Source organism: Antennarius striatus, chromosome 1 (assembly GCF_040054535.1).
Source record: "Antennarius striatus isolate MH-2024 chromosome 1, ASM4005453v1, whole genome shotgun sequence".
Classification (NCBI taxonomy): Eukaryota; Metazoa; Chordata; class Actinopteri; order Lophiiformes; family Antennariidae; genus Antennarius; species Antennarius striatus.
Window position 1 is genome coordinate 16,663,777 of NC_090776.1, and position 24,463 is coordinate 16,688,239.

Sequence of the window (24,463 nt, forward strand, 5' to 3'; positions counted from 1 at the left end):
CAGAAGAATTCCAAGTCCTCTGGTGGATTTGAGACCAGGAACTTCCTGCTGTGAGGTCAGTCTGACAGATTCTTAATGTAAACTTTCTATTTTTAATTTCATATTTTCCTATTAGTGGTAATTTCTTGCCTCACTATGTACATGTCTGTCCTGACTGTACTAGAATTTAATTAGTTGCATTTGGCAAAATGGACAATTTCATTATATTGACATGTGAAAGTCCAAAGAATTTTTCATGCTAACCTACGGAAGCATGCCAAGAACTGATAAGAGGGCAACACAGAAGAGCCATGCAATAAAACCACACTTCACACATGGACACCCAAGATTAGTGTCACCCATTCGATATCGGTCCAAGTGTGAAATATGGTCACAATGTCCCCTTCTGATCCCAAGTTATAACTATAAAGTTAAAGTCAATGTCATGCCTGACCTTTTGGACATGAAATTTCATCACTGCATCATTTCATCCGAGAAATTTGTGTTATTTGTTCATAATTAACACAAGTTCTTGAGTTACACCAAAGCTTTTCTTTTTCAGGTCACAGTGACTTTTTACCACTAACTTTTAATCCTCATCCTTAAATCCATCCTCATGCCTGTCAGATGTAGCGACACTCCCTCTAGGTGCTCAGGGATTACATTTAGAGAAAAGAACAGAGAGATAGATGGACAGCCTAAAACATTACGTCTCAAACCTCAGTGCCAGTGTAATGATAAAAAAACGACAACCCAGCCAATCTGACCTGGGCATTCTGCTTAACAGGACAGAATAGCTTTATATAAACATACAGTATGTAATAATTCACTCTGGTGCAGCACTGGACTGTGACCCAGGGGTGAAATCAAAAGTGTTATCAGCTGCTCCTGTTGTAAAGAACCATAGAGGGAGCTTCAAGAGCTGTCTATATTTGACAAAAGAAAGCCTATAGTACATGTTTCTCTGTAAGTTAAGCAGTACTATTTAAAAATTATAATTATATATATATATATATTATATATAATTATACATTGTACTGAAATTGTGTCAATTTTATGTGTCTAAAAGACCAAACTCAGGTGCATTAACCATTAAACTAAAATGATCTGTGTACATGGCTGATCGCAGACATTAGCCATGTAATTGTATTATACACGTCAATATTTACCTGTACAGTAATCCGTTGTTACTCTTGGTTAATGCATTCCAGGACCACCCGCAAAAAACAAAATTCCTCGATACAGTGACCAAATATTTATTTTATTATTTACGCATAATTTAAAAATTTATGAACCCTCCCCATACAGATATTAAACTACCGTATATCTGTATTACCTTTTCCCACAGTCTTATAGACTGTTTAAAAAACTTTTGTATGAAAGAATCAGTTGCAGGAGGAACCGTGAGTCGGAAGGCAGCGCACACACGGATCACGTCAGCCAATAGCATGTGTGTACGGTATCACGTGACTACTAAAAATCCGCTATGTAGTGAAGCCGTACATCTTGAAGCGCCCAATAAGCGAAGAATTACTGTATAGAAATCTATAAGCAAAAAATTTCAGTACAGACAGACCAAAGATATATCTAAGAATTGTTCCAGATGTTTTAACTGAGCTACCCAATGTTGCTCCAACTTTCGTAATACCACGTAATTTTTGTTTAAACCAACGACAGTTGGAGGAGACTATTTGGGCGGTCCTGTTTTTTACAGCATGTCCTACAGGTGATTACATTTTTGTGATGGTCGGGATACCAACCTGGATCTGGAAATATTTTAAAAAGATTCTTTAACACTGAGAGCTGGGGCAGTATTCATCATTTTGTCTTGTAAATTGATCACTGTGTGTGATTTGATTTCTTAAGATTATGCTAAGTATCTTTCACAAACTATTTCAAATGTTAAAATGTTGTCTTCATTGGATAGAAATGCAGATGTTTTGAATACAGTATTTTCTGCACCATAAGGCGCACCTAAAAGCCTATAATTTTCTCATAATCCCGTAGTGCTTCTTATAATCCGAAGCGCCTTGTGTACGGATCAATATTAATATTAGTATCAGTTAAAAAAAGTTCGCTGAAAAATAAGCCGGCAGTCTGGCCGGCAGTCATGCCACAGTCTGCCACCAGGGGCACCCTCACAAGGTATTCGGGCCTACGCCTCCTAACAACGGTAGTCAAGGGGAGTCGCCAAAGTGGTGGCTCTCACTGAGCCGGTCACCGGGGCTACGATAACGTAGCAAAACATAAGGAACTTTCCACAATTCTATTAATAAAGTTTGACTGATCTCAGTATTTCCCAACCACTGTGGCGCCGGAAATAAACCACTTTAAGTTTAATTGGTCTAAAAAATGCCATTGTGCTGTCATCTGGAATCTAGTGACGGTCCAGGAGTAAAACAGCGTCACGTTAGCCAGTAAATTAGCAGCCTGACATTAAAAACTGGTTAAAAAAATTGTTTAGGACACACAGCACCTCTGACTGGACTACCGATCGATCGAAACAATAATTAATAAACGAAGATGAACATCGGCGCTTAAATATCTGCTTCGAACTTCAGATCAGGAAATAATCAGCCCTGTTCGAACTGAGTGGTCCACTCGTAATGAATTTAAACAGTTTTTAATGTCAGGTTTTTTAATACGGGCCTACGACTTCTGCCTATTGACTTCTTTCTAAGATGGCAAAGTGATCAAGTGATCAGGTTTCCTTGATGAGGCTCAATAGGGCCATTCACAGCAGACTAAAGGTACTCACAGTCATGAATGCTCTGGCTAGTGGACGGATAGCGCACGGATAGCCCACTAGCTTTTTAAATCTATTTTAATTTTTTTTTTTAATGTGCCTTATATATGGAATAAATTATAAAATAAACAATTCATTAAGGGTACGCCTTATAATCCAGTGCACATTATAGTGCAGAAAATACTGTATATAATGATTAGATTGTAATAGAAATAAGATCGGGAAAAGAGGAAAAGCTGGTTAGATACTCGGGATTGTCTAGAAAGGTATTGTAAAAAAGTCTGATGTTTCTCTTTGTTGCTTTAACTCCCATATATATCATTAATCTGCCTTAGACTTCACATTTTGGATTACATACCAGGCTTGAAGACATCTATCTATATGAGAAGATTCAGTTATAGTTACAACATCCTTTGGTGGTGGCAGCACACTGACCTAAAAACAGGTCAGGAAATCCATAAAGCCTTTACAAAGCTTTTATGTGAATTTTTCCATCTTTCATGAGAGTATAAAATCACAATCGACAAAACTTCTATGACCTAATCCCAACAGAAAGCTGCCCATTTTGTGATAGTTAAGAGAAATTTTCCTCGTTTTATGCACATTTCACTGCATCAACTGGAAAGTTGACCAATGTACTTTGATTGATAATGATGATGGCGGCACGGTGGCGCAGTGGATAGAGCTGTTGCCGCACAGCAAGGCGGTTCAGGGTTCGAGTCCTGCTCCGTGTGGAGTTTGCGTGTTCTCCCCGTGTCTTTGTGGGTTCTCTCCGGGTTCTCTGGCTTCCTCCCACCTCCAAAAACATGCGCTTCAGGTTAATTGGCCGTTCCAAATTGACCATTGGAGTGAGTGTGAGCGTGCATGGTTGTCTGTCTTTGTGTGGCTCCACAGCGCACTGGCATCACACCCGGAGTTTGCCCCGCCTCACATCCTAAGGCCCCGTCCACACGATGCCGGAACTTTTTGAAAACGCAACTTTTTTTACCTGGCATCGAAAACGATTCGCGTCCACACGACAGCTTTTTCAAAAAAATGTCCGTCCACACGTAAACGTACCAATGCGTTTCTCAACACGTGTATAAGCAGAACAACTCCGAGAACGACAGGAGAGTGGACCAGGACATGCGGAAATTCATGCCGTTCCTCCTGGAAGACGACCTCCATCAGAGGTCTCCCACCAGCAGGCAGCGTGTCCTGGTCTGACCCAGAACTGGCGTCGGCATCTTTGGCAGGAACGTGAATGAATGAATAAATAAAAAAATATATAAATTTTATGACACATAAAGAAACAGACGAACAAATATTTAAAATATTTAAATGCAAAGTATGTTTATCAACACATCTTCGACTTGGAGCTGTTATACTGTACATCAGTAAATAGCCGGTTTTAGCTCCGTTTGTACATGTAGACACGGGTCAAATGCATGACGTCACAGCGGTTATCCTCGCAGGGAAACGCCCCCCGGATAACAAAAGTTGCGGTTACAGTATCCACACGACAACGCAGACCCAGCGTTTTCAAAAAAATCCACCCTGGCCATTGTTTTCAAAAAGATTCGTTTTCGTTTCAAAAAGTTCCGGCATCATGTGGACGGGGCCCAAGACAGCTGGGATAGGCTCCAGCTCGCTGTGACCAACTACAGCGGATAAAGCCGTACGGTAGATGAATGAACGAATGAATGATAATGATGATAAGCTACCACAAGGTTTCTTAGCACATGAAAGTCACTGCCCTGGAGCCACAGCAAATTTCGTACGACACAATAAACTGTTATGACTCATCTGTCCATGGTTCAATCATGCCAAACTCAATGTGCTGGAACTGAATCTTAGTCTGAAAACACCCAAAGACTCTAGAGTTTTTAAATTCACAAGTCAGATTTTAAGTTAAAGAGCAACTGTTTTGTGAGAATACCAAAAAACAACCCCCCACCCCCAAGCTTCAAGAAAATATTCTTGGCATTGTTACTTGAGGTTGAAAGGTAGGTTGAAAGGTCTAATTTAATATCTGATAAGTAAAAGCATCAACACAATTCAGTCCTCTTGATCATGGTGATGTCACAGAGGCAAATTTTTTTTCATCAAGGTGTGCTGGAAACAAGATTATATGAATTTAAAAGCATGATAATATCAGAATTAGAATCCTTTAATAATCCGTCCTCTCTTCTATAATAAAAGTTTAATTCTTGCGATAAACTAAACATTGTCTTAGCATATAACGCTATTACATCATTACATGGTCTGATTAGACAGGTGGTGGTGCACTGCAGGCTTTTACATATCAGTCGACATCTGTTACATTCAAGCCTTTGCCAAACAAGTTCACACAATGCTGATAAGCCTAACACTGCCAGGTCAACAGGCCATTTAAAGAGCTCTTGCATAAATCAGTAACCTTTTGTCACAGTTTGGATTACAAGACAGCAGCATATTTGGGACAAAATGCTTTTGAAAACAGACCCCAGTGTGCGCTTGTTTGAAACTGCCATGGCTACAATTGCCAAATAAATTGACAAAACCTTTTTCTTTTTCGACAACATGCTTGCTTTCAACCCACTAGCCAGGTGTGTACAAAAAACAGGTGTGTTATCCTGTGCTGTGAGTATTGTTACACTGCTAACTACTGGCCTGGCATGCAAATGGTTTGGCAGATCTGTGCATATAATCATTCTCAACAACGCTGTCATGTGTTCAAAATCTAAGAATGTTTGAATTTTTTTTAGCGAAATCTCTGTCATGTAAATGGGGATTACAGCAAGATAATGCACTAGTGCCACAACAATGGCCCTTCTCAGTTTATTTATTCTGGTGTTGCACAAGCACAAATGGATTGCTCCTTTCATAATCAAACATCAACTCATTGGTTTGCTGCTTCTGCTCCTGGCAAAGTGGCAGATCAGCTAAAAACCCCATTCTACCTTCAAAACATTGATACAGAATGCTGAAGTACTGCAATACTAAATAACAAATAAAAACTTTATTTGCTTCAATCACTAATCTCATTTGATTCAAATGTCACTATATGACAAAGGGGGTATCAGACTTCAATTCTGGTTGGACATTTTCTAACTAATCTCACCAAGAAAAATTACTAACAATGTAATTTCTTATATGATTGACACATATCTCTTTATTTCTATATCCTTTTCTAACATTTACATTGCTGAGGTATTTTTAAAAAAATGTTATCTACTGATCTGATCCTTGAAGGAAAATTAAGAGCACACTCCACTTCGTGAATACTTCAAACACATGCATAGACGTTAGTTTGTACAGGCCCCTGTAGCGTGCGCAGGAACGCACACACACACACACACACACACACACACACACACACACACACACACACACACACACACACACCAGGGCTCGAAATTGAGACCATTTTGGTTGCATATGCGCCCAAATTTTTATCAGTGCGACTATTAAATGCATTTGGGAGCACCGGTGCGACTAGACAAAAAAATCTGGTGCCCCTTGTTTTCCTCTTCTCTCTCGCTCTTTCTCTGTGGCGCATTTTTACTTGCAGTTCGCGGCTACAGATGGCGAGCACTGCTCCTCCAGTTAATACGGTAATAGTTCCACTCAGTTCAGCCAATCAGATTGTTTGTCTACCCTGCGCTGTCAGCGTACCAGGAAGTGAGACAGCTCGCTACCACTGTGAGTTTACAGCTACAGCGAAGCACTAAAGAAGGGAGACAGAATAGCTCATAACGAAGGGAGGTTGACGAGGAAAACCGCTGGTGGAGTTTGGGGCAACATAAGACATCTTTTAGTGATGTTTTAAAATACAAAACAATCCAATAATAACCAAAATGGTTCAGTCCAGGTACCAGGCTGGCCTGACAGCGCCACAATGCGCTATTTAAGCCACACCCAGGTAGTGCCTCGGTTTGGCCCCTGACCGGGAGGCGGACCAACGCGGCCTCCTCAGGTGAGCATCTCTCATACATTTTGTGTGGATGTGGGGAAAACGCATAGGCGCCGAGTGTGCACCCTCGAACGCACTACCGCAACAGTTTGTTTGACGCGGACACGTGAGTGTGGACCTGCCGGAGAATGTGTGCAAAACAGTCTGAGCAGGACCGCGGTCCTGCCAGGAAACAATGAGAGCGCAGCTGCGGCTGCTCTCCTGGGCGAGGGAGAGCGGCGTGGGACGGAGATGGATGGAGCGGTCTCTATCGCTCCGTCACTGCCTTGCTTTTGGGTGGGTGCGCCTAAAGTCTTTGCTGGTGCTACTAACTTCTAAATTTGGGAGCACCAGTGCTACCAAGAAATTTTTTTAATTTCGAGCCCTGAACACACACGAGGGCCTGTAGGCATGCAGGGGGAGGTAGAGTGGAGGGCAGTCCCTTTGTGGAGCGCCCCAAATGAGCAACTTGTAAAGGGGGACGACGCCTTGCTCAAGGGCACCTCGGCAGTGCTCCGGGGGTGAGCTAACACCTCCCAATGCCAGCTCACATTCCGGGTGTTCTTTTGGGCGAGAGAGGGAATCGAACTGCCGATTTAAGGAACATTGGACGACCCGCTCTACTGCCCACTCTACCACTGAGCCACTGCCGCCCCAAATTAGGTCATTACGTAACAGCAACAACAGTCATTATAAGTCATAAGATGAGAGAAGTGAAGGAATTGGAGAGGACAGAAAGACAGTAAAATATAAAATAGGAGAGTAGGAAAGAGGGTAGGACAAAATAATGAAGGATAGAGGAAGTGGGGATGACTTTCCGAAAGGATAGAAGATTTGGATGGTATGATGGGACAGGAACAGACAGATATGATAGGATAGGATGGTATTGGATAGATAATGGGATGGTATTCGAATGGATAGATAATAGCATATAACAGGGGTCAGAAACCCAAAATGTTCAGAGACATATTGGACCAAAAAAAACTAAAATCAAATCTGTCTGGAGCCACAAAAAATTAAAGCCATATATGAAGGCAACACAGGCTGTAACTGTATATTTGCTTTATTAGACTACTATCAAAATGACTAAGTAGGCTACAAATACATAATGAGCATTTATGATTAAATGTTTATTTTCCCTGCAGCGCATCCTGGAGACAATGACATGTGACTACCCTGTTGTACGATATTTGGTGCTTTAAGTTTAACTTCCATTCCTATGTTAACACATTATGTTTTATTGCAATGATGAACTCGATAATCTGCTCCGACACGGAGCTCACATATCAGCAATCACTCCTTGTAAATAGTCACAGTTGAGTGTGTGATGGTGATGGTGTCTCTGGACTCTTTCAGGGAGGGGTAAGTGAGAGAGCCTCGCCACAAATCCCTGGTGAATACAGTCAGCTTGCGCTCCAGTGACACAACAGCTTCCAGTGTTTGCAGTGTAGTGTTTCTCTGCTCCTGGACAGTTTTATTGAGCATGTTTAGGTGACTTGTCATATCTACCACGAGGTGCAGTTTTTCCAGGCACTTGGCATCTTCCAGTTGTGTGTAGTTCACGTCCTTGCTTTTCAGGAATGTTTTCACGTGTTCTAAACAAGCAACAAAGCCACGCAAAATCCCCTCCCTGGACAGCCAGCAGACTTTGTTGTGTAGCTGGAGATCCGAATATTTGCCAAGTTAAGAATGTTTCTCAGGCTTGTCCTCCTATAGAAACCATATTAAAACAACAAAAAAAAGCCCTCCTTAGCTTTTTTCCATTTACATACATTTTTGAAAAAAACTCAAGGGAGCCACTAGGGTGGTGCTAAAGAGCTAAATGTGGCTCTACAGCCATGGGTTTCCGACCCCTAGTATAGGATAGGATGGAATTTGTTAAGAAATGAGGGGATGGAATAGGATAGGCGAGGAGAAAATGTGAAAGTATGGTACAATAAAAACAATATACAAATACACCATATGTTTAACATATTATGTGAATGTCAATGTATAATGTATATCTAGATCACTAAATTCCCAAGACTACTTTATCAATATCAGTATCAACTAGAACCAAGGCACTCAGACTGCAACATCCCACGACACCCCTGAATTTAAAAAAAAGATCAAAGCTAGTGCTCTGACCTACTTTCATTGATCAAAGCACTAGCTTTGATCTATGGTCGTACTCACACTGGCCTTCTCGCTCGTCTTTCTATCTTAGTTCCTGAGTGTACAAAAGTTGAAATTTTACCTTGAACTAGTTTTCTCAAGGTCAAGGTCATCATCTCATTTTCATCCCCTTTGCTGCCTGAGTAAAGTGCTTTTTGTTTCATCTTTCTATCTGCAACGGTTGCAAAGATATTTGGTGGACTAACTGACGAACGAACAGACGTACAAACACACAAATCCTGACAATTAGAATACATAACCGCTTTGAACCAGGATGTAATATCTTACCAAGCTCAGTCGTGAATGGCGGTCCAGTGGTGTCCACATCTCTTGGTTCTCCCTCTGCTCTGTCCAAAGGTAGTTTATGTGACCTAGCTGCCGTCCTGTATATGAGAGGCTCTATCTCCCCATTTTGGAGTCCATTATGAGGAACCGTCACAGAAGGAACGAAGTGGGTCACCCCAACTGGAGGAGTCTTGTAAGTCAGGGTTTCTAATGCATGCTTCCCAGATCCAACACCGACCTTCTTCTGCTTCTGAGTGTGGCCCGATCCTTCATTTCCGATCCCTAGCACAGTTCCTACTCTTACAGTTGGATCACAAGTCCTTTTCTTCTTTCGGGCCTCTGACCGAGCTCTGGAGCTTTCAGCAGCAGATTGGTGGCTTGAGATGAGGGTCTCTTGACGAGTTTTTGGAACTTTTTGCTTTTTGTGTGAGTGCAGTCTCAAGCTGTTGAACTGATCAATGAATTCCTCACAGTGCAGTAGATGATGCTCCGGCTCCCATGTGTCCTCCTTACTTCCATAGCCTTTCCACCTTATCAGGTACTCCCACTTACCCTTCTTGTTCCGTCTTTTGTCAACAATTCGCTCCACCTGAAAAAAAGAAATGAAAAAAAATATAACGCTTTGCCATGCTGTGAAAAAGTGAAAAATGACTTGAAGAGATTTTGTTTAACGCATTAAAAACAATAGTTAACACTGAATACTTTTCACTCTTCATCAAAATACAGGCTCAAACAGAATGGTTAATCACTACTTCCTGCAAAGGGTAATTGATTAGTCGACATTCTGAAAAGAAAAAAGAATGCCATAGTGTGTAAATTATTGTACTGTATGTATGGCTTTAATCTATATTATGAAACACAATGAAATAAAAATTTTCCTGTTTCTTTTTGACAGAATAGATTTTGTTTCATGAAAGTTAACCTTGAAAAAAAAAAAGCATCAGCTGATTTTACAAAAAAAAGCTCAAAGGAATATTGAACATAGTCTGACTGGTATGAAATCAACAGATGAGGAGAACGCATCTGCTTCTACTTTTGCTATCTGCATAATAGGTAGATATGTCTACAACGGATGGACACATATAGGATATACATCCAGTTTATACATACATACAAAAAAACATTGACAGTCAAATGACTGAGACACATCAAGTTAAGATAAATACTGTGTCCTGCAAAAGAGGGATAAGAAACCAGAGAGGAACAGAAACAAAGATATCTTTTTTTTTTATTGCATATTAAACCAACAGTGACCAAAAACTAAACTAGAGATGCACATACACCATTTTTTTCCTCAGTGGAGTACAACTACATTTATATTAGGGTACTTGCTGACACCCAGTATTTATGTGAATAGTCTTAGTATCATTCACAGTTGGCTGTGAGTCAGGAGGTAAAGGAGTTGTCCACCAATTGGAAAGCTTGTGGCTTGATCTCCACCTCTTGCAATGAATGCATGAATGGTAGCTGCTTCTAATGAGCTGTTGGCACCTGGCATGTTTGGCTCTGCAAGCAGCACCATGTGAATGGGTGAATGCTGACTTTTCAGTTCCTTCTAGAAAGGTGCTACTTAATACAGCAAACTGGGAAAATCTTATAGGAGTGACTTATATATTCGTTTAATGAAAATGTATTGGAAATTTAAACAAGACCCCAGCTCTTTCCATGTTAAGTTTAGAAATAAGTCACATCTAGGAATGCCCCCATGAATGTGAATAGGCAAATCTTTTACCAGTAACAACTTAGTCAATTGAGTTTCATAATGTGTCTGTGGTTTCTTGATGATAGAAGTTGAAACCTGAGGTGAGTGCTTGGTAGAAGTTTCGGCACTTAGGTTTATTTTTTAAAAAGGGCAACAGATTCTGTTCTTTCCAGTGGAACCACATGTCTAGTGCTAAATGGTGAATCATGAGATTCTGAGTCTGATGTCTGAGTTTATTTGGCACTGAACTGAGAAAAAGAAAATGGGCACATTACTAGAGTCTTAAATTTCACATTACACATACTTACACACGCACACACACACACACACTTCATCATTTTGTGACAATGAGACTGGCATCTAAAAACTACAGGATGCTTTTGTGTGACTGTGTTTGTGTGTGTGTGTGTCTGAAAGACTAATCACTCATGAAAACAGTATACACTTTTATTTTGTACATCAATCTGATTTGCATGCAACTGGATTTGCAATTCAGAAGATGCTTTTTAGACAGTCAATTGTTCCCGTTTGTATAAGTTAGGCACTGGGCTTGCGCTAGCCATTCGCCACTTCGCCATAGGCGAAGTAAATTCCAGATCGGCTACAAGGTTTTTAGACTGTGTAGCCACAGTAGCGTTCTTATTTCTACAGAAAAAAGGCTAAAACTTAAAACGTTGTCGCTCGCTAGCGGCGGTCGCTACTTCCGCTAGCGCTGCTATTTCCGCATGCCGACGGAAATAGCCGAACTGACCTGAACGCTCCCGATCATTAAATATGTACTCGGGTCATGACCCTTCGTCCAATGAAAAACAAAATATTGTTTTTTTACAAGCTGAACCCGCGAATTGGTGTAAGACAAGGCGAGAACGATCGATCAAAAGAATCCAGTGTTTTATAGTAGAGTTTGTGTTTAAGTCCTCATTAATTAGGAGGTAGGAGTGGTGACAGACCGATCAGAAGGTAAATGAAAGATATTATCAATACTTGTTTGTAGTCTTAGACTTTTGATACCTATGACCAGCAGGAATAACCAGCAATGCATGTAAATATGTATTCACCTCACTTGCTATTTTCCATGCCTTTTTAAATTGAAATGAAAAATCATGTTGTTGAATTAAAAAAATAAAAATAAAATAAACTATGGCATACCAATGGTGTTGGTGGTGGTCAAAGTTAAAATGTCTTCTAGTCTAAGTAAAACTTACAAGTAAACATTGAGTAATATTTTGTATGACTGTATCTTCACATGTTGAATGCAAGTTTTCAATTGTTGAATCTCACATTCATACCTGCATAAAGTAGGACAGAAATAAAGATAGTTAAGTTTGAACTGTTGACTTTAGTGTATTTTTGTAGGTAAACTGAACAGAAGATTGTCCTCAGAATGCACCAGAATGCAGGAAAACAACCCCATTTTCCAAAACATTTCCTGGTGCCCCCCTGGTGCCCCCCCCCACGCCCCCCGCAACGAGCGTCAGTCGTCCGCGCACTGCGCCGCTGTCTTGGACACATAATGTGGCTTTTTGTGGCTTGCTCAATTATTTTACACTGAGCCACAATGGCTTAGTCATACTAGCTCCTAGTGCAAGCCCAGAGACAGGAAAGGTCTTGTTGATTAAACTTGATATTTAGTTGTGATTACTTGTTCATTCAAAAAAACAACCTGTTATACACAAAAAAAAACAAACACTACAAATGGCATGCATAGAAGAGGATGAGGAGAAAAGAAAGGCACAATTTCTATTCAGACTTTTCAGACACACACACCACAATAAAATGTCATTACTCAGAATTTACACAGCAACATCAGCACTCTGGCGACAGAATCCAAATGTAAACTTTATTAGTGTTTGGATGGAAATGTATACGCCTAGGTTCCTTATCACTGTCTATCATAGAGGTACATTTAAGTACTGACATATGACTAGCACTATAAAAATCAGAAACAACAACATCTCCAAGCATCATGTAAGGTCACTGATATTACATAAGCCTCTCACAATTTACTCTGATGACAATGTTAAATGCAGCTTTTATCATGCAGGAAAAAACAAAATTTCAGTAAGAGTACTTGAAACAAGGTTTGCAGAGCTGTTTAGAAGTAGCACAGCTTCATGTTCTGCTTCATGCTTATGGAGCAGAATGTTTTGGAGTGGCCAAAGGCAAACTGTCTCCAAGTCCAGAAAGCAGACAGAAAAAGTCACCTAGTCAAGAAGAAGAGGCAGATGAAAGAGCAATGGAAGAAGGCCACAGAGGATGACAAGGAGGAAATAAACCTGTTAAAAGAAAGAGGTACGAAGCAGGCTCACAGCACTGAGGAGAGCTGAAAACCTCCTGAAAAAGCTTAGAAGGAAGGAGCAAACAAGATCATGCCTCGACAAAGACCCCTTCAAATTTGTGAAGAACACTCATTAGAAATTTGACAGTTCTGCCAGATGAGCCTTTTAAATATCGAGGTAAAAAGTCTTCTTCAGCGTGGTTGCTCATAGGCTGAGGGGACTCCTGAAAAGAGACAAACACGTCAATCAAGAAAGCAGGCATTTCAGGCTTGTCAAGATGTGTGGAAAACATTGACAGAACCCTCCTCCCGGGAAAGTTGGAAGTTTTAGTGGACTAATTCCACCTCTCCTATGGCCACTATCAAGTTCCACTCTCAAAAGGTGCAAGAGCTGGAAAGCCTGGTTAGCTCGTATGCAAGGTATTGGTGTAGCCCTCCCAGGTGCCTGAGGCAGAGCATCCTTCTGCCTACACCTGTCCATTTCCAGTTTGGTAGAGGAGTACAAGTTCGCCAAATCCAGACTGGAGGTAACTACTAGACATGAGTGATCCACTTTTAGCGCAAGCGGCACCAATTAGGGCCACAGCCTGTGCCTGTTGATGAAAAGCAAGGATCTGACCCGGGCCTTCAAGTGAGCTGATGACTGCTGCACCCTCTGGAGGTGTTGTGGGCTGATCAGCAAAACAGCCATTAAATTGGGCACCAACTTCACAACCCGAAGGTTGCCTTCACTCATTTCAACTCCAGAGTGTCATCGGTGGTAATTATTATGAACATCTAGTCTTGCACAACAGATCTCTGACTGATGAAAATTGTCAGGAGATTTCATCTCAGTTTTATTGCATTTGTGGTAATAACTGCTCTTTGTGTTTTTAGATGTGCCGTGCACATTAAGAGGACTAAGCATCATTTGATGGCGAGCCACAGGGGTGTCACGAAAGGGAACAGATGATGAGGTCGCTTACGGTCCCAATCAATGTCACACGTAACAGCATTGCGGTGACAGACGCACAGGCAGAGAAAAGAAAAGAAGTGGAAAGTATGGTGGAAACTTGTATGCACAGATCAGAGGTTTCAATGGTATCCTCCACCACAACCAAGTACCAGAACTGTGATGAAAATATGTGACTAAGGCTATATTTACATTAAAGGAGCCATTAAAAAGACTGAGAAGAGGACTGGATTGAGAATTTAAATGACTGCAATACTGGTAGCAGGCTCGAGGCCTGCCTCAAAGAAACTGTAAATCTCTCCCCCTGGCTCTATGGTGGTTTAGATTCAAGCGTGGTGAACAAAATACAGCAGAAGCTTTACAAAATATGGAAAGAAGATCTATTTACATTGGTTCCCAATTGCTACTTTAAGCAGTGTGACTTTAAAATGTCAGTTCATTTTTGTCACATCTTCTGCAGGACTGAAGCACCCTTCAATGTTTTCTTCATCATTTTTGCAGGCGGCAAAAACCAAAGTTTTGAATCCAGCCTAAGAATTACGGAGTGATCTCCTGACTTCAAGTTCTCTTTTACTCACCAAGGACATCTTAGCGGAACCAGACACAGACGAGGGGCTGCCTTTGTAATGAGCTACTGTCTATTTAATCATGTGGCAACTAAAGGAGGCTGCGAGAGGAAAGTCGATGAAAACCACATTGCTCATTTGTGCCGTGTCATGAATCTGACCTGAAGCTGTGCTTTGAGCTAAATGTTATATTATGCTCACAGAGATAATGTTGATGAAGGTCCCCACTTTAATTTAACAAGTAAGCATGCCAACATATATACAGGTCCTTGTGAGAAAGTTATTTTCTGTAATGTACTGATAAACATTAGACTTTCGTATATTTTAGATTCATTACACACAACTGAAGTAGTTCAAGCCTTTTATTGTTTTAATATTTATGATTGCGGCAAAAATGTAAAGAAAAAACAAAAATCCCCATCTCAAAAAATTAGCATATTTCATCCAACCAATAAAAAAATGTGTTTTTAATACAAAAAAAGTCAACTTTCAAATAATTATGTTCGGATATGCACTCAATACTTGGTCGGGAATCCTTTTGCAGAAATGACTGCTTTAATGCGGCGTGGCATGGAGGCAATCAGCCTGTGGCACTGCTGAGGTGTTATGGAGGCCCAGGATGCTTTGATAGCGGCCTTAAGCTCATCCAGTGTTGGGTCTGCTGTTTCTCAACTTCCTCTTCACAATATCCCACAGATTCTCTATATGGGGTTCAGGTCAGGAGAGTTGGCAGGCCAATTGAGCATAGTAATACTATGTTCAGTAAACCATTTACCAGTGGTTTTGGCACTGTGAGCAGGTTCCAGGTCATGCTGAAAAATGAAATCTTCATCTCCATAAAGCTTTTCAGCAGATTATGGCATTTCCTTCTCCCCAGTCTTCCTCCAGACTCTGGCACCTTGATTTCCGAATGACACGCAAAATTTGCTTTCATCAAAAAAGAACTTTGGACCACTGAGCAATAGTCCAGTGCTGCTTCTCTGGAGCCCAGGTCAGGCGCTTCTGCCGCTGTTTCTGGTTCAAAAGTGGCTTGACCTGGGTAATGAGGCACCTGTAGACCATTTCCTGCACACGCCTGTGCACGGTGGCTGTGGGTGGTTTCTACTCCAGACTCAGTCCACTGCTTCCGCAGGTCCCCCAAGGTCTGGAATCGGCCCTTCTCCACAGTCTTTCTCAGGATCCGGTCACTTCTTCTGGTTGTGTAGCATTTTCTGCCACACTTCTTCCTTCCCACAGACTTCCCACTGAGGTGCCTTCATACAGCGCTCTGGGAACAGCCAATTCGCTCAGAATTTTCTTTGTGTCTTACCCTCTTGCTTGAGGGTGTCAATGATGGCCTTCTGGACAGCAGTCAGATCGGCAGTCTTACCCATGATTGCGGTTTTGAGTAATGAACCAGGCTGGGAGTTTTTAAAAGCCTCAGGAGTCTTTTGCAGGTGTTTAGAGTTCATTCATTGATTCAGACGATTAGGTTAACAGCTGGTTTAGAGTACCTTTTCAAGATATGCTAATTTTTGAGATAGGGATTTTTGGTTTTTCTTTATTTTTTACTGAAATCATCAATATTAAAACAATAAAAGGCTTGAACTACTTCAGTTGTGTGTAATGAATCTGAAATGTATGAAAGTCTAACGTTTATCAGTACACTACAGAAAATAATTAACTTTATCACAATATGCTAATTTTTGAGAAGGACCTATAATGGCACTGAAAGAGGCTAACAACATTGCATGAGACTCACAGCTGACACACATCTTATATCCTGGCGTCACGTGCCCAAAAAACATTTGGCTTTTACTTCCTGTGATGTATTTCCCCAACAAAATTTTGGCAGGTGCAGAGGCAAAGCGCTACGAGGTAGCACTTGGAACACACAAACCACGTATTATTGCTCTCTCCGATGGAGTAGCTCAAACTTAAATCGTACTACCAACTTAAGAGTAGCTGGCTGCCCATGCTGACAACAACCATACTGATGTTGTGTTGATACCAAACAGCTTTATTTGTTGTGTTAAAAAATACAAACAGCATACACTGCTTCATAATTACTTGGACCTAAATAACCACTCCACAAATCATGCTTCACAGCATGAAGTGAGATAGAAGAGACCAAATTATATACCTGGTTAAGTAGTTTTATTTTTTGCTTGTCAGTCATGGAAATGGGGAAAAAAACCCTGTCAAGTGGGGAACACATGAAACTGGTTCAGTTGGTTCGACTTGTGTATGAAAACATTGTGATATTGTTGTAAGATGGCAAAATGTTGCAAGAACAAATTCAATTCAGGAAAAACAAACAGACAAGTGAACATCCTGCCTAAGAAGCAGACATACCCACCAAGGCTTGTGGTACACACTGCTTTGATATGATAATTTATGGTTCGGGCGGCCACATTGCTTTAACTGAAGTGCAATGAAAGTTAAGACAGACTAAGGACAAACAAATGATCAAACTGAATCAGTGTTCTCTGTTCACATTCAAACAGGTTGAGTTCAAATGGGAACAACGACAACGTAAATCATAGCTGTATCAAAGACCTAGAAATAAGATGGGGGTTATTTCTTTCATCCCAGTTCATGAACGGTTCAGTGAGAGGTATGTAAACAACAATGAAGAGCCTCCTTCGAGCAGGCATTGTTCAAAAACGCTGAAACAAATTCCCTTCTTTGTCACCCCTTCAGTTTGTTCAGACTGGATCAACACATGGTTTTAAAATGCCTCCCTGATGTGTGTGTGTCTTCAGAGCACGTCGGCATTCCACAAGGTTAAGAGGCCTGATGTACGATACAACCGCAGATAACAGCTGATGTATTTTTCTCTTTCCTCAATTTGCAATTACTTTGATGAACAAACCTGTGAAGAACAAACCTGCTCCTATCGCTTATTCTATTCAAACTCAAATGTTGGAACAGAATATAGACAGACAAGGATTGCAATGAAAATGCTGTTGAATTGATGCTAATGTTTTCTAGAATATTACAATCAGTACTCTCAGGAATTTTCCTGAGTTCAACAATCCTGACAACAGGAGTGATTCACTATTCCAAAATAGTCGCATTAATTTAAGAAATTATTCTTTGTGCGCTTGTTCTTAAATTTTTAAAAGCAAAGGGACATTCAGTACACATGAGATTTTTCCTGTACAGTATTTTCCGCACCATAAGGTGCATTGAACTATAAGGCGCACTGTCAATAATTTGTTTGTTTGATAATTTATTTCATATATAAGGCGCACCGGATTATAAGGCGCACACAATAATAAATAAAATTTATTTGATGAACTGCAGCAGATGTAGTTGCGCAATCTGTCCACTAGATAGAGCCGCGCTGCTCAGGCAGTCATGATTGCATTCATGACTTCATGACTACCTTTGAATGGCCCCTAATGTTATGTCAATAAGCCATTCTGAGCCTCATCAAGGAAACCTGATCACTTGATCACTTTGCCATCTTAGAAAGAAGTCAACACGCATATTAAAAAACCTTACATTAAAAACTGGTTAAATTCATTACGAGTGCAGTCAGTGCGAACAGAGCGGATTATTTCCTGATCTGAAGTTCTAAGCAGATATTTAAGCTCTGACTTTCATCTTCGTTTATTAATTAAATATTGTTTCGATCGATCAGTAGTCCAGTCGAAGGTGAGGTGCAGCTATTTGCTGCTGTGTGTCCTTGTTTTTAATGTCACGCTGTTTTACTCCTAGAACTGACTTTAACGTCGGTGTCTCACCGCCGTGAATCTCACGTCGCTGCAGACAGAATACACAAGCCTGAATGCGACCCTCCGCCGCCCGCCCAGAGCTACCAACACATTTGTAAATCAATTGCAGCACACCCGTTGGCACCTTTGTCTAGCAGTGATTCTACTCTTGAAATTTCAGAAAAGGCTGGAAGTTCAGCTTTGAGGGTCTTTCATTCACCTTTATGCCAGTTTCTCCGTGTGTTTCCACAGACTAATAGAATGGACCGTCACTAGATTCCAGATGACAGTACAATGGCATTTTTAAGACCAATTAAGTTTAAAGTGGGTTATTTTTGACGCCAAACAGTTATAAAATACTGAGATCAGTCAGTCAGTCAACCTTTATTAATAGAATTGTTGAAAGTTCCTTGTGTTTTGCTACGTAATCACCGGTGCTCCTACAGTCTGCTCTACTGTCAGACAGCAGCTCAGTCAGACCCGGGACTTCGGTGACGCCCCTTGACTACCGTTGTTAGGGGGCGTGGGCCCGAGTGCCTTGTGAGGGGGCTCCTCTGGTGGTGGAGTGCGGCATGACTGGCGGCCAGAATGCCGGCTTTTTTTCAGCGATCATGTTTTTAACCAATATTAATATGAATATTAATCCATATATAAGACGCACCGGATTATAAGGCGCACTACGGGTTTATGAGAAAATTTTAGGCTTTTAGGTGCGCCTTATAGTGTGGAAAATACGGTAAATGCTTCTTGCTAACAACATTTATTTCCACTAAAATATTTTTAGCATCAAATACTTAGTTGTATTTTAGTGAAATTCATTTTCTGCTTAGTACCAACTTCTGCTATTATAACAAGCAAAAAATGTCTAAAAAGTCCAAATCGCATGTTTGAAAAAGTGAAAGGAAATGATATAAATTCATGGACCTGGCTCATTACAGCAAGACGGTTCCAGGTTCAATTCCTGTTCTGCGTTTGTATGTTCTCCCTGTGTCTGCGTGGGTTTTCTTCGGTTTTGTCCCACCTCCAAAAACATGCACTTCAGGTGGATGGGGCAGCTTTAAACTGTCCCTAGGTGTGTATGTGCGCGTGAATGGTTGTTTGTCTTGTATGTTGTTCTGTGATGAGCTGGCAACGTGTCTGGAACATCTCCCCACCTCATGACCGAAAGCCCGCTGGGAGGACCCCAGGATGTCACTTGAAATGCTGCACAATTTTACTTGAATTGTTGCACTCATCAGCAGTACTGGAGTGGTGACACAGGAGTTTACATCACATTGGTTGGTCACCGTCTATGACAGTTTGCCAGCACGTCAATCGGGATCAACATATTGAACTTCAGGAAGATTAGTGAAGATCGAAAAGCACTAAAAACAGAAAAAGCTACACTTTTCATTCAGAATGGGAACATGACTTGTTTGCTCAATCAACGACTAACCAGTTGCTGCTTAATTTGAGAGTAGCATTTGTTCTTCTGAAGAAAGGTAACTTGGAGCATCATCACATCTCAAGATGCCCACAATTCAAAGAAAATGTCCCTCCTAAATTTGCTATGCATGCCAATAAAGTCACCAAACTGAAATTGGTACTAAAGGCTCAACGGCTGCTGCTGTTAAATTCACTGATTAAGGCTGCTGTGGAGGTCTTGTTCTGCATGAGTCATCTCCTGGCTCAACACAAGACAACATTCACTAATGGCGGGTTAGTCAAGGAGGCAAAGTGTGTCATCGATGACACTATATTCATAGACAGGAAAATCCAGGAGGATATTAAAAGGACACCAGTGAACCGGATGTTTGGCCCAGCAACTGTGGCCAGAAGGACCAGGTTGTTACTGGAGGATGAGTGTCAACAGGTGCTTAAAGATTTATCCATGAGCGAGTGCTTCTCGTTGTGATGAGACAAATCTGTGGACATGACAGACGTTGTGCAAGTAATGGTATTGGCTCTGATTTCTTTTGAAAATTCATCCATAATGGAAGATTTCCTAACACAATTGTAATCCCTCACTTATTTGCGCTTCAAGATGCATTGCTTCCCTACAGAAGATTTTTAGTAGATGGTCATATGATACCGTATGCGCATGATATTGGCTGACAGCATCCGGAAGTGCGCTGCATTCCAAGACTCACGGAACGCAGCACGTTTCTGTGAATTGAAGAAACACTTCAGTGTTTTAAAACAGTCGATAAGAGTGTGGAAAAAGATAATACAGATATAGGATGGTTTAATATCAGTATGGGGAGGGCTCATAAATGTTTAAATTATCCTAAATAATAAAATAGTTTGTCGCTATATTGTGGAAATTCGTTTTTTTGCGGATGGTCCTGGAACGCATTAACCACGAGTAACGAGGGATTGCTGTATACCCAAAAAAGAGGAGAAGACTGTTAAATACTACAATCTATGGAATTTAGGAATCATTAATTTACAGGACTATTGAACTACACGCATGATCCACTGCAAAACACAGGCTTTCCATAGTTTTACTGGCCCAGTGTCTCCTCAGTTATAAAAACAGATTTAAGTAACACAATAAACAACAATCCATTAAGATTCTACACAACATCATTGTTGGTTATGGTTAGCTTTCCTGTATCTTGGCATGGTTTTAAAAAAACAAATCTATTTTCAAGTCACTGATTCCACCTGGCAACAGGGAAAAGTGATCCATACAAACACACCCAAGATGCCCCATGACTAAGGGTGAGTGCTGTGTTTAGCAAAAACTGATATTCACTGTTTCAATGCACGATGTCAACATGTGCAGCAGCAACTTAACTACGTTAAAAGATTTTGATTATTTCTGTCCCAGAGATGATTCCTGAACCATTTCCAGCTCCCAAATAAGATTGCAGACACAATGAGAGGACTCGTCACATTGGTTTTTGGAAGTTCCCAGACGGTCAAGCAAAGCAGTTGAACCAAAAGCAGACAGAAGAGGAGTTTGTTGCATGGGAATTTAAAAATGATCTTCAGACAGGTGAATGCAGCAACATCAACAATCACTGTGTTGCCTAGCAATGGAGTGTTGTGCGTGCGTGCTATGCATTGAGGAAAGGCTGTGGAGCTCTCTGCTGTAACGTGCATCTGTGGCTATTGCCACTCGGACGTTTATACATTAATTTTATATTGGCTGTAAAAACACCAAATCATTTACGAGAATGAAAAAACCGCAAGTCAACACATCTTTACATTTTCAAACAGGAAATTAGGCTCTTTGTAGATAGTTATTATTCTAAAATATGCAGCTATGTGCAGGTGTTGAATGTGCTTTGTAATTAAAGAAATGATCATCGCTAAGCAACAGATGATTCCAAGTTTTTTTCTCAACTGCATTGACCAATTTAAATTGCTCCATTCAAATGCACTGATTCTGTAATATTTTAAGAAGATGGCAGAAACTTTGGTCTTACTCATAATGTTACAAATAAATATGAAAACAAAGAAAAAACAAAAAACTCACATTAAGATAAACCTTTATTAGTCCTACAGTGGGGAAATTTGAATGACTGCGGCAGAAGTGGTGGGGGGTAATACACACATAAATAAATACATACGTATTAACATATGTACATGTTAACATTACGTACAGATGGTTTTATGTCTTCATATCAATTCAGGACAGCTCATTACTTTACTCCATTTTTCAGGTAAGAAAAAGGACAATGGCCTAGTTTACTGATCGGTCAATAAACCATGCAATACATCAAAGTGACAGAGCATTAGAAAATACTTGTTCCTACAATCTACTGGGGCACAAGGCAAAGCCTGAGACTGAATATAAAATTAGATAGAAAATTGTAGGTGAAATATTTATCCTGACGGAAAAATACTTTGCCCAGCAGGTCACTGCTCACCCATACCACGCCTTTAAGCCCAACCCCTAGGGTTCCAAAGGGGAAGTCTCAACTGGAATCATATCTTCTATGGTGTAGTTCATGACAGGGTTTGCTTTTTTTCTTGTCATCTGTTAAGTTTCTTGCCATAAGGAATATTTTTTTACTGGATAATTCAGTGTCAAATGTGTTTGTGCCAATAGCTTGGCCTAGACCAATTGTGGACAACTGTTTCCCAAGGATTTTCATATTCATCATATCGTGAGTGGAAAAACAAGTTAGTTGTTGACTTATCTTTAATAACAACAACTAGTCTTTCGCAAAAATCCGCTTTTTCAAACCACCTACCATACAAGCAACAGCGTTTGTTACAATTTAAAGCCTATTTGTTCACTGTAACAAATAGGTTGTTTGTACAACAGCAGTTTAAACCCAAAATGCTAAAATTTTGGTGCATTTTTGGTTGCATTTTACATGAATATGACATCTTGTGGGCCAGAAAATGGAAAATTTCAACAATGGAATTCAGAGTTTTCTGTAAGAAATCTTCTCATACATCAGGGTATGAAATTTAGGAACATTGATAGAAAGAATGGCTGGCATCAACAACGAGTCCACTCCCAATTGTAATGCCAGGCGCAGAACCAGGATTTCAACTCTGGGTGGGCAAGTTAATACTGTGTGCCTTCTTTGGGGGGTTTACAAATAGACTCAATAGAACTGAAATGACTAATATCATTGTACAACAAAACCATCTATATAAATCATTCCTGTATTGAATTCATGCAGTGGACAAGATGATCACGAAAAACTAAAAAACAAAGATTGTCAGAAACATCAGAACTACAGAACCACTTGTCATTAATTCACTGAATGCAGCCTTATCTTGTGTTGGGTCACAGGAGGATTGAAGTCTATTCTACCGTGAGGCAGGGTACAGCCCTGAAAAGTTCCCAGTCAAACATAGGACCACATGGAAAAGACAGTGGTGTGAAAAAAATGTTTGCCCCCTTCCTGCATTCCTCTTTTTTGCATGTTCGTCACTTAAAAGATTCAGATCAAACTAATGTGAGATTAGTCAAAGATTCATTTATTTAGTTTATTTTCTTTCCAAACTAGTTATTACAACAGACTTCACACCTTCATCGCATTTGCAACATCAACAACAAAATCCAACAAAAAGGGCTGACGGCCAGAAGCCATGTGGCTTATGAAATTCCCGTCCCCAGTATCCACAAAGACCTCTATTATTGCAATATGTTGTCAGACAAATCATACATAAAATCTAACATTTCCTTTATTTTGGCACACTGTTGTTTTAAACGGTCCATTCAGTCCCAATAGATGCATGTGTCTGTACATGTCTTCATCGGTTCCTTGAGTGAACGTTGTTGTTAAGTGACCTTTAGCAGTCCATTGCTACATGTTGTTTCCAGATTACCTTATGATATCAATACTAATCGAACTAATTGCATAGAGTAGCTGAGATGATGTGGGAGTTGATAAAGATAACATGAGTGAACACAAATTACAATTTTTAAATGAAATTTAATGCCTCAATTATGGTCAGTGTTCATGAATTTACCTTAACAAAGACATTGGGCAAAAGCAGATGTGTGGCAGATTTCCTGGATGAAAACCACAGGAATAAGGCTCAATAAGGCTCATCTCAATTTTGCCAGAAAACATTTCTATGATCCCCAAGAACTTTGAGAATATACTCTGTAACCTTAGACAAAAGCTGAACTTTTTGGAAGGTGTGTGTCCCATTACATCTGCCATAAAAGTAACTCCACATTTAAAAAGAACAACAACAAAAAAGAAACCCGTCATAACAGCAGCAAACTATGGTGGTGGTAGTGGTATAGTCTGAGGCTGTTTGGGCTGTTTTGCTGCTTCAGGACCTGGAAGACCTGGTAGATCATGAATTATACTGTCTACCAGAGAAGCCTGAAGAAGAATGTCTGGCCATCTGTTTGTGACCTCAAGCTGAAACGAACTTTGATTCTGCCGAAGGACAACGATACAAAACTCACCAGCAGGTCCACCTCTGAATGGCTGAAGACAACCAAAATGAAGCCGTTGGAGTGGTCTAGTCAAAGTCCTGACCTGAATCTTGTTGAGGTGCAGTGGCATGACCTTAAAAATGCAGTTGATGAATGAAAACCCTCCTTGTGGCTAAACTACAACAATTCTGCAAAGATGAATGGGCCAAAATTTCTCCACAGTACTGTACGAGACTCATTGCCGTCATTGCAAACACTTGATTGTAGTTCTTGCTGCTATGGTTGTCCCAAGCAGTTATTGGATTTAGGAGGAAATAACTTTTTCACACAGGGCCATATTAGGTC

General features: G+C 40.5%; 1 protein-coding gene across 2 annotated transcripts in view; it reads right to left on the reverse strand.

Annotated features, from left to right (window-relative positions):
• The window catches only part of LOC137592066 (chromodomain Y-like protein 2), a 38,527-nt gene that overhangs the window by 10,373 nt on the left and 3,691 nt on the right, over positions 1-24,463 (reverse strand). For both annotated transcript variants that reach the window (XM_068309942.1, XM_068309953.1), the window contains exon 2: positions 9,081-9,666. In XM_068309942.1, the coding sequence (XP_068166043.1) occupies positions 9,081-9,666 (586 nt within the window). The remainder of the gene's footprint in view (positions 1-9,080; positions 9,667-24,463) is intronic.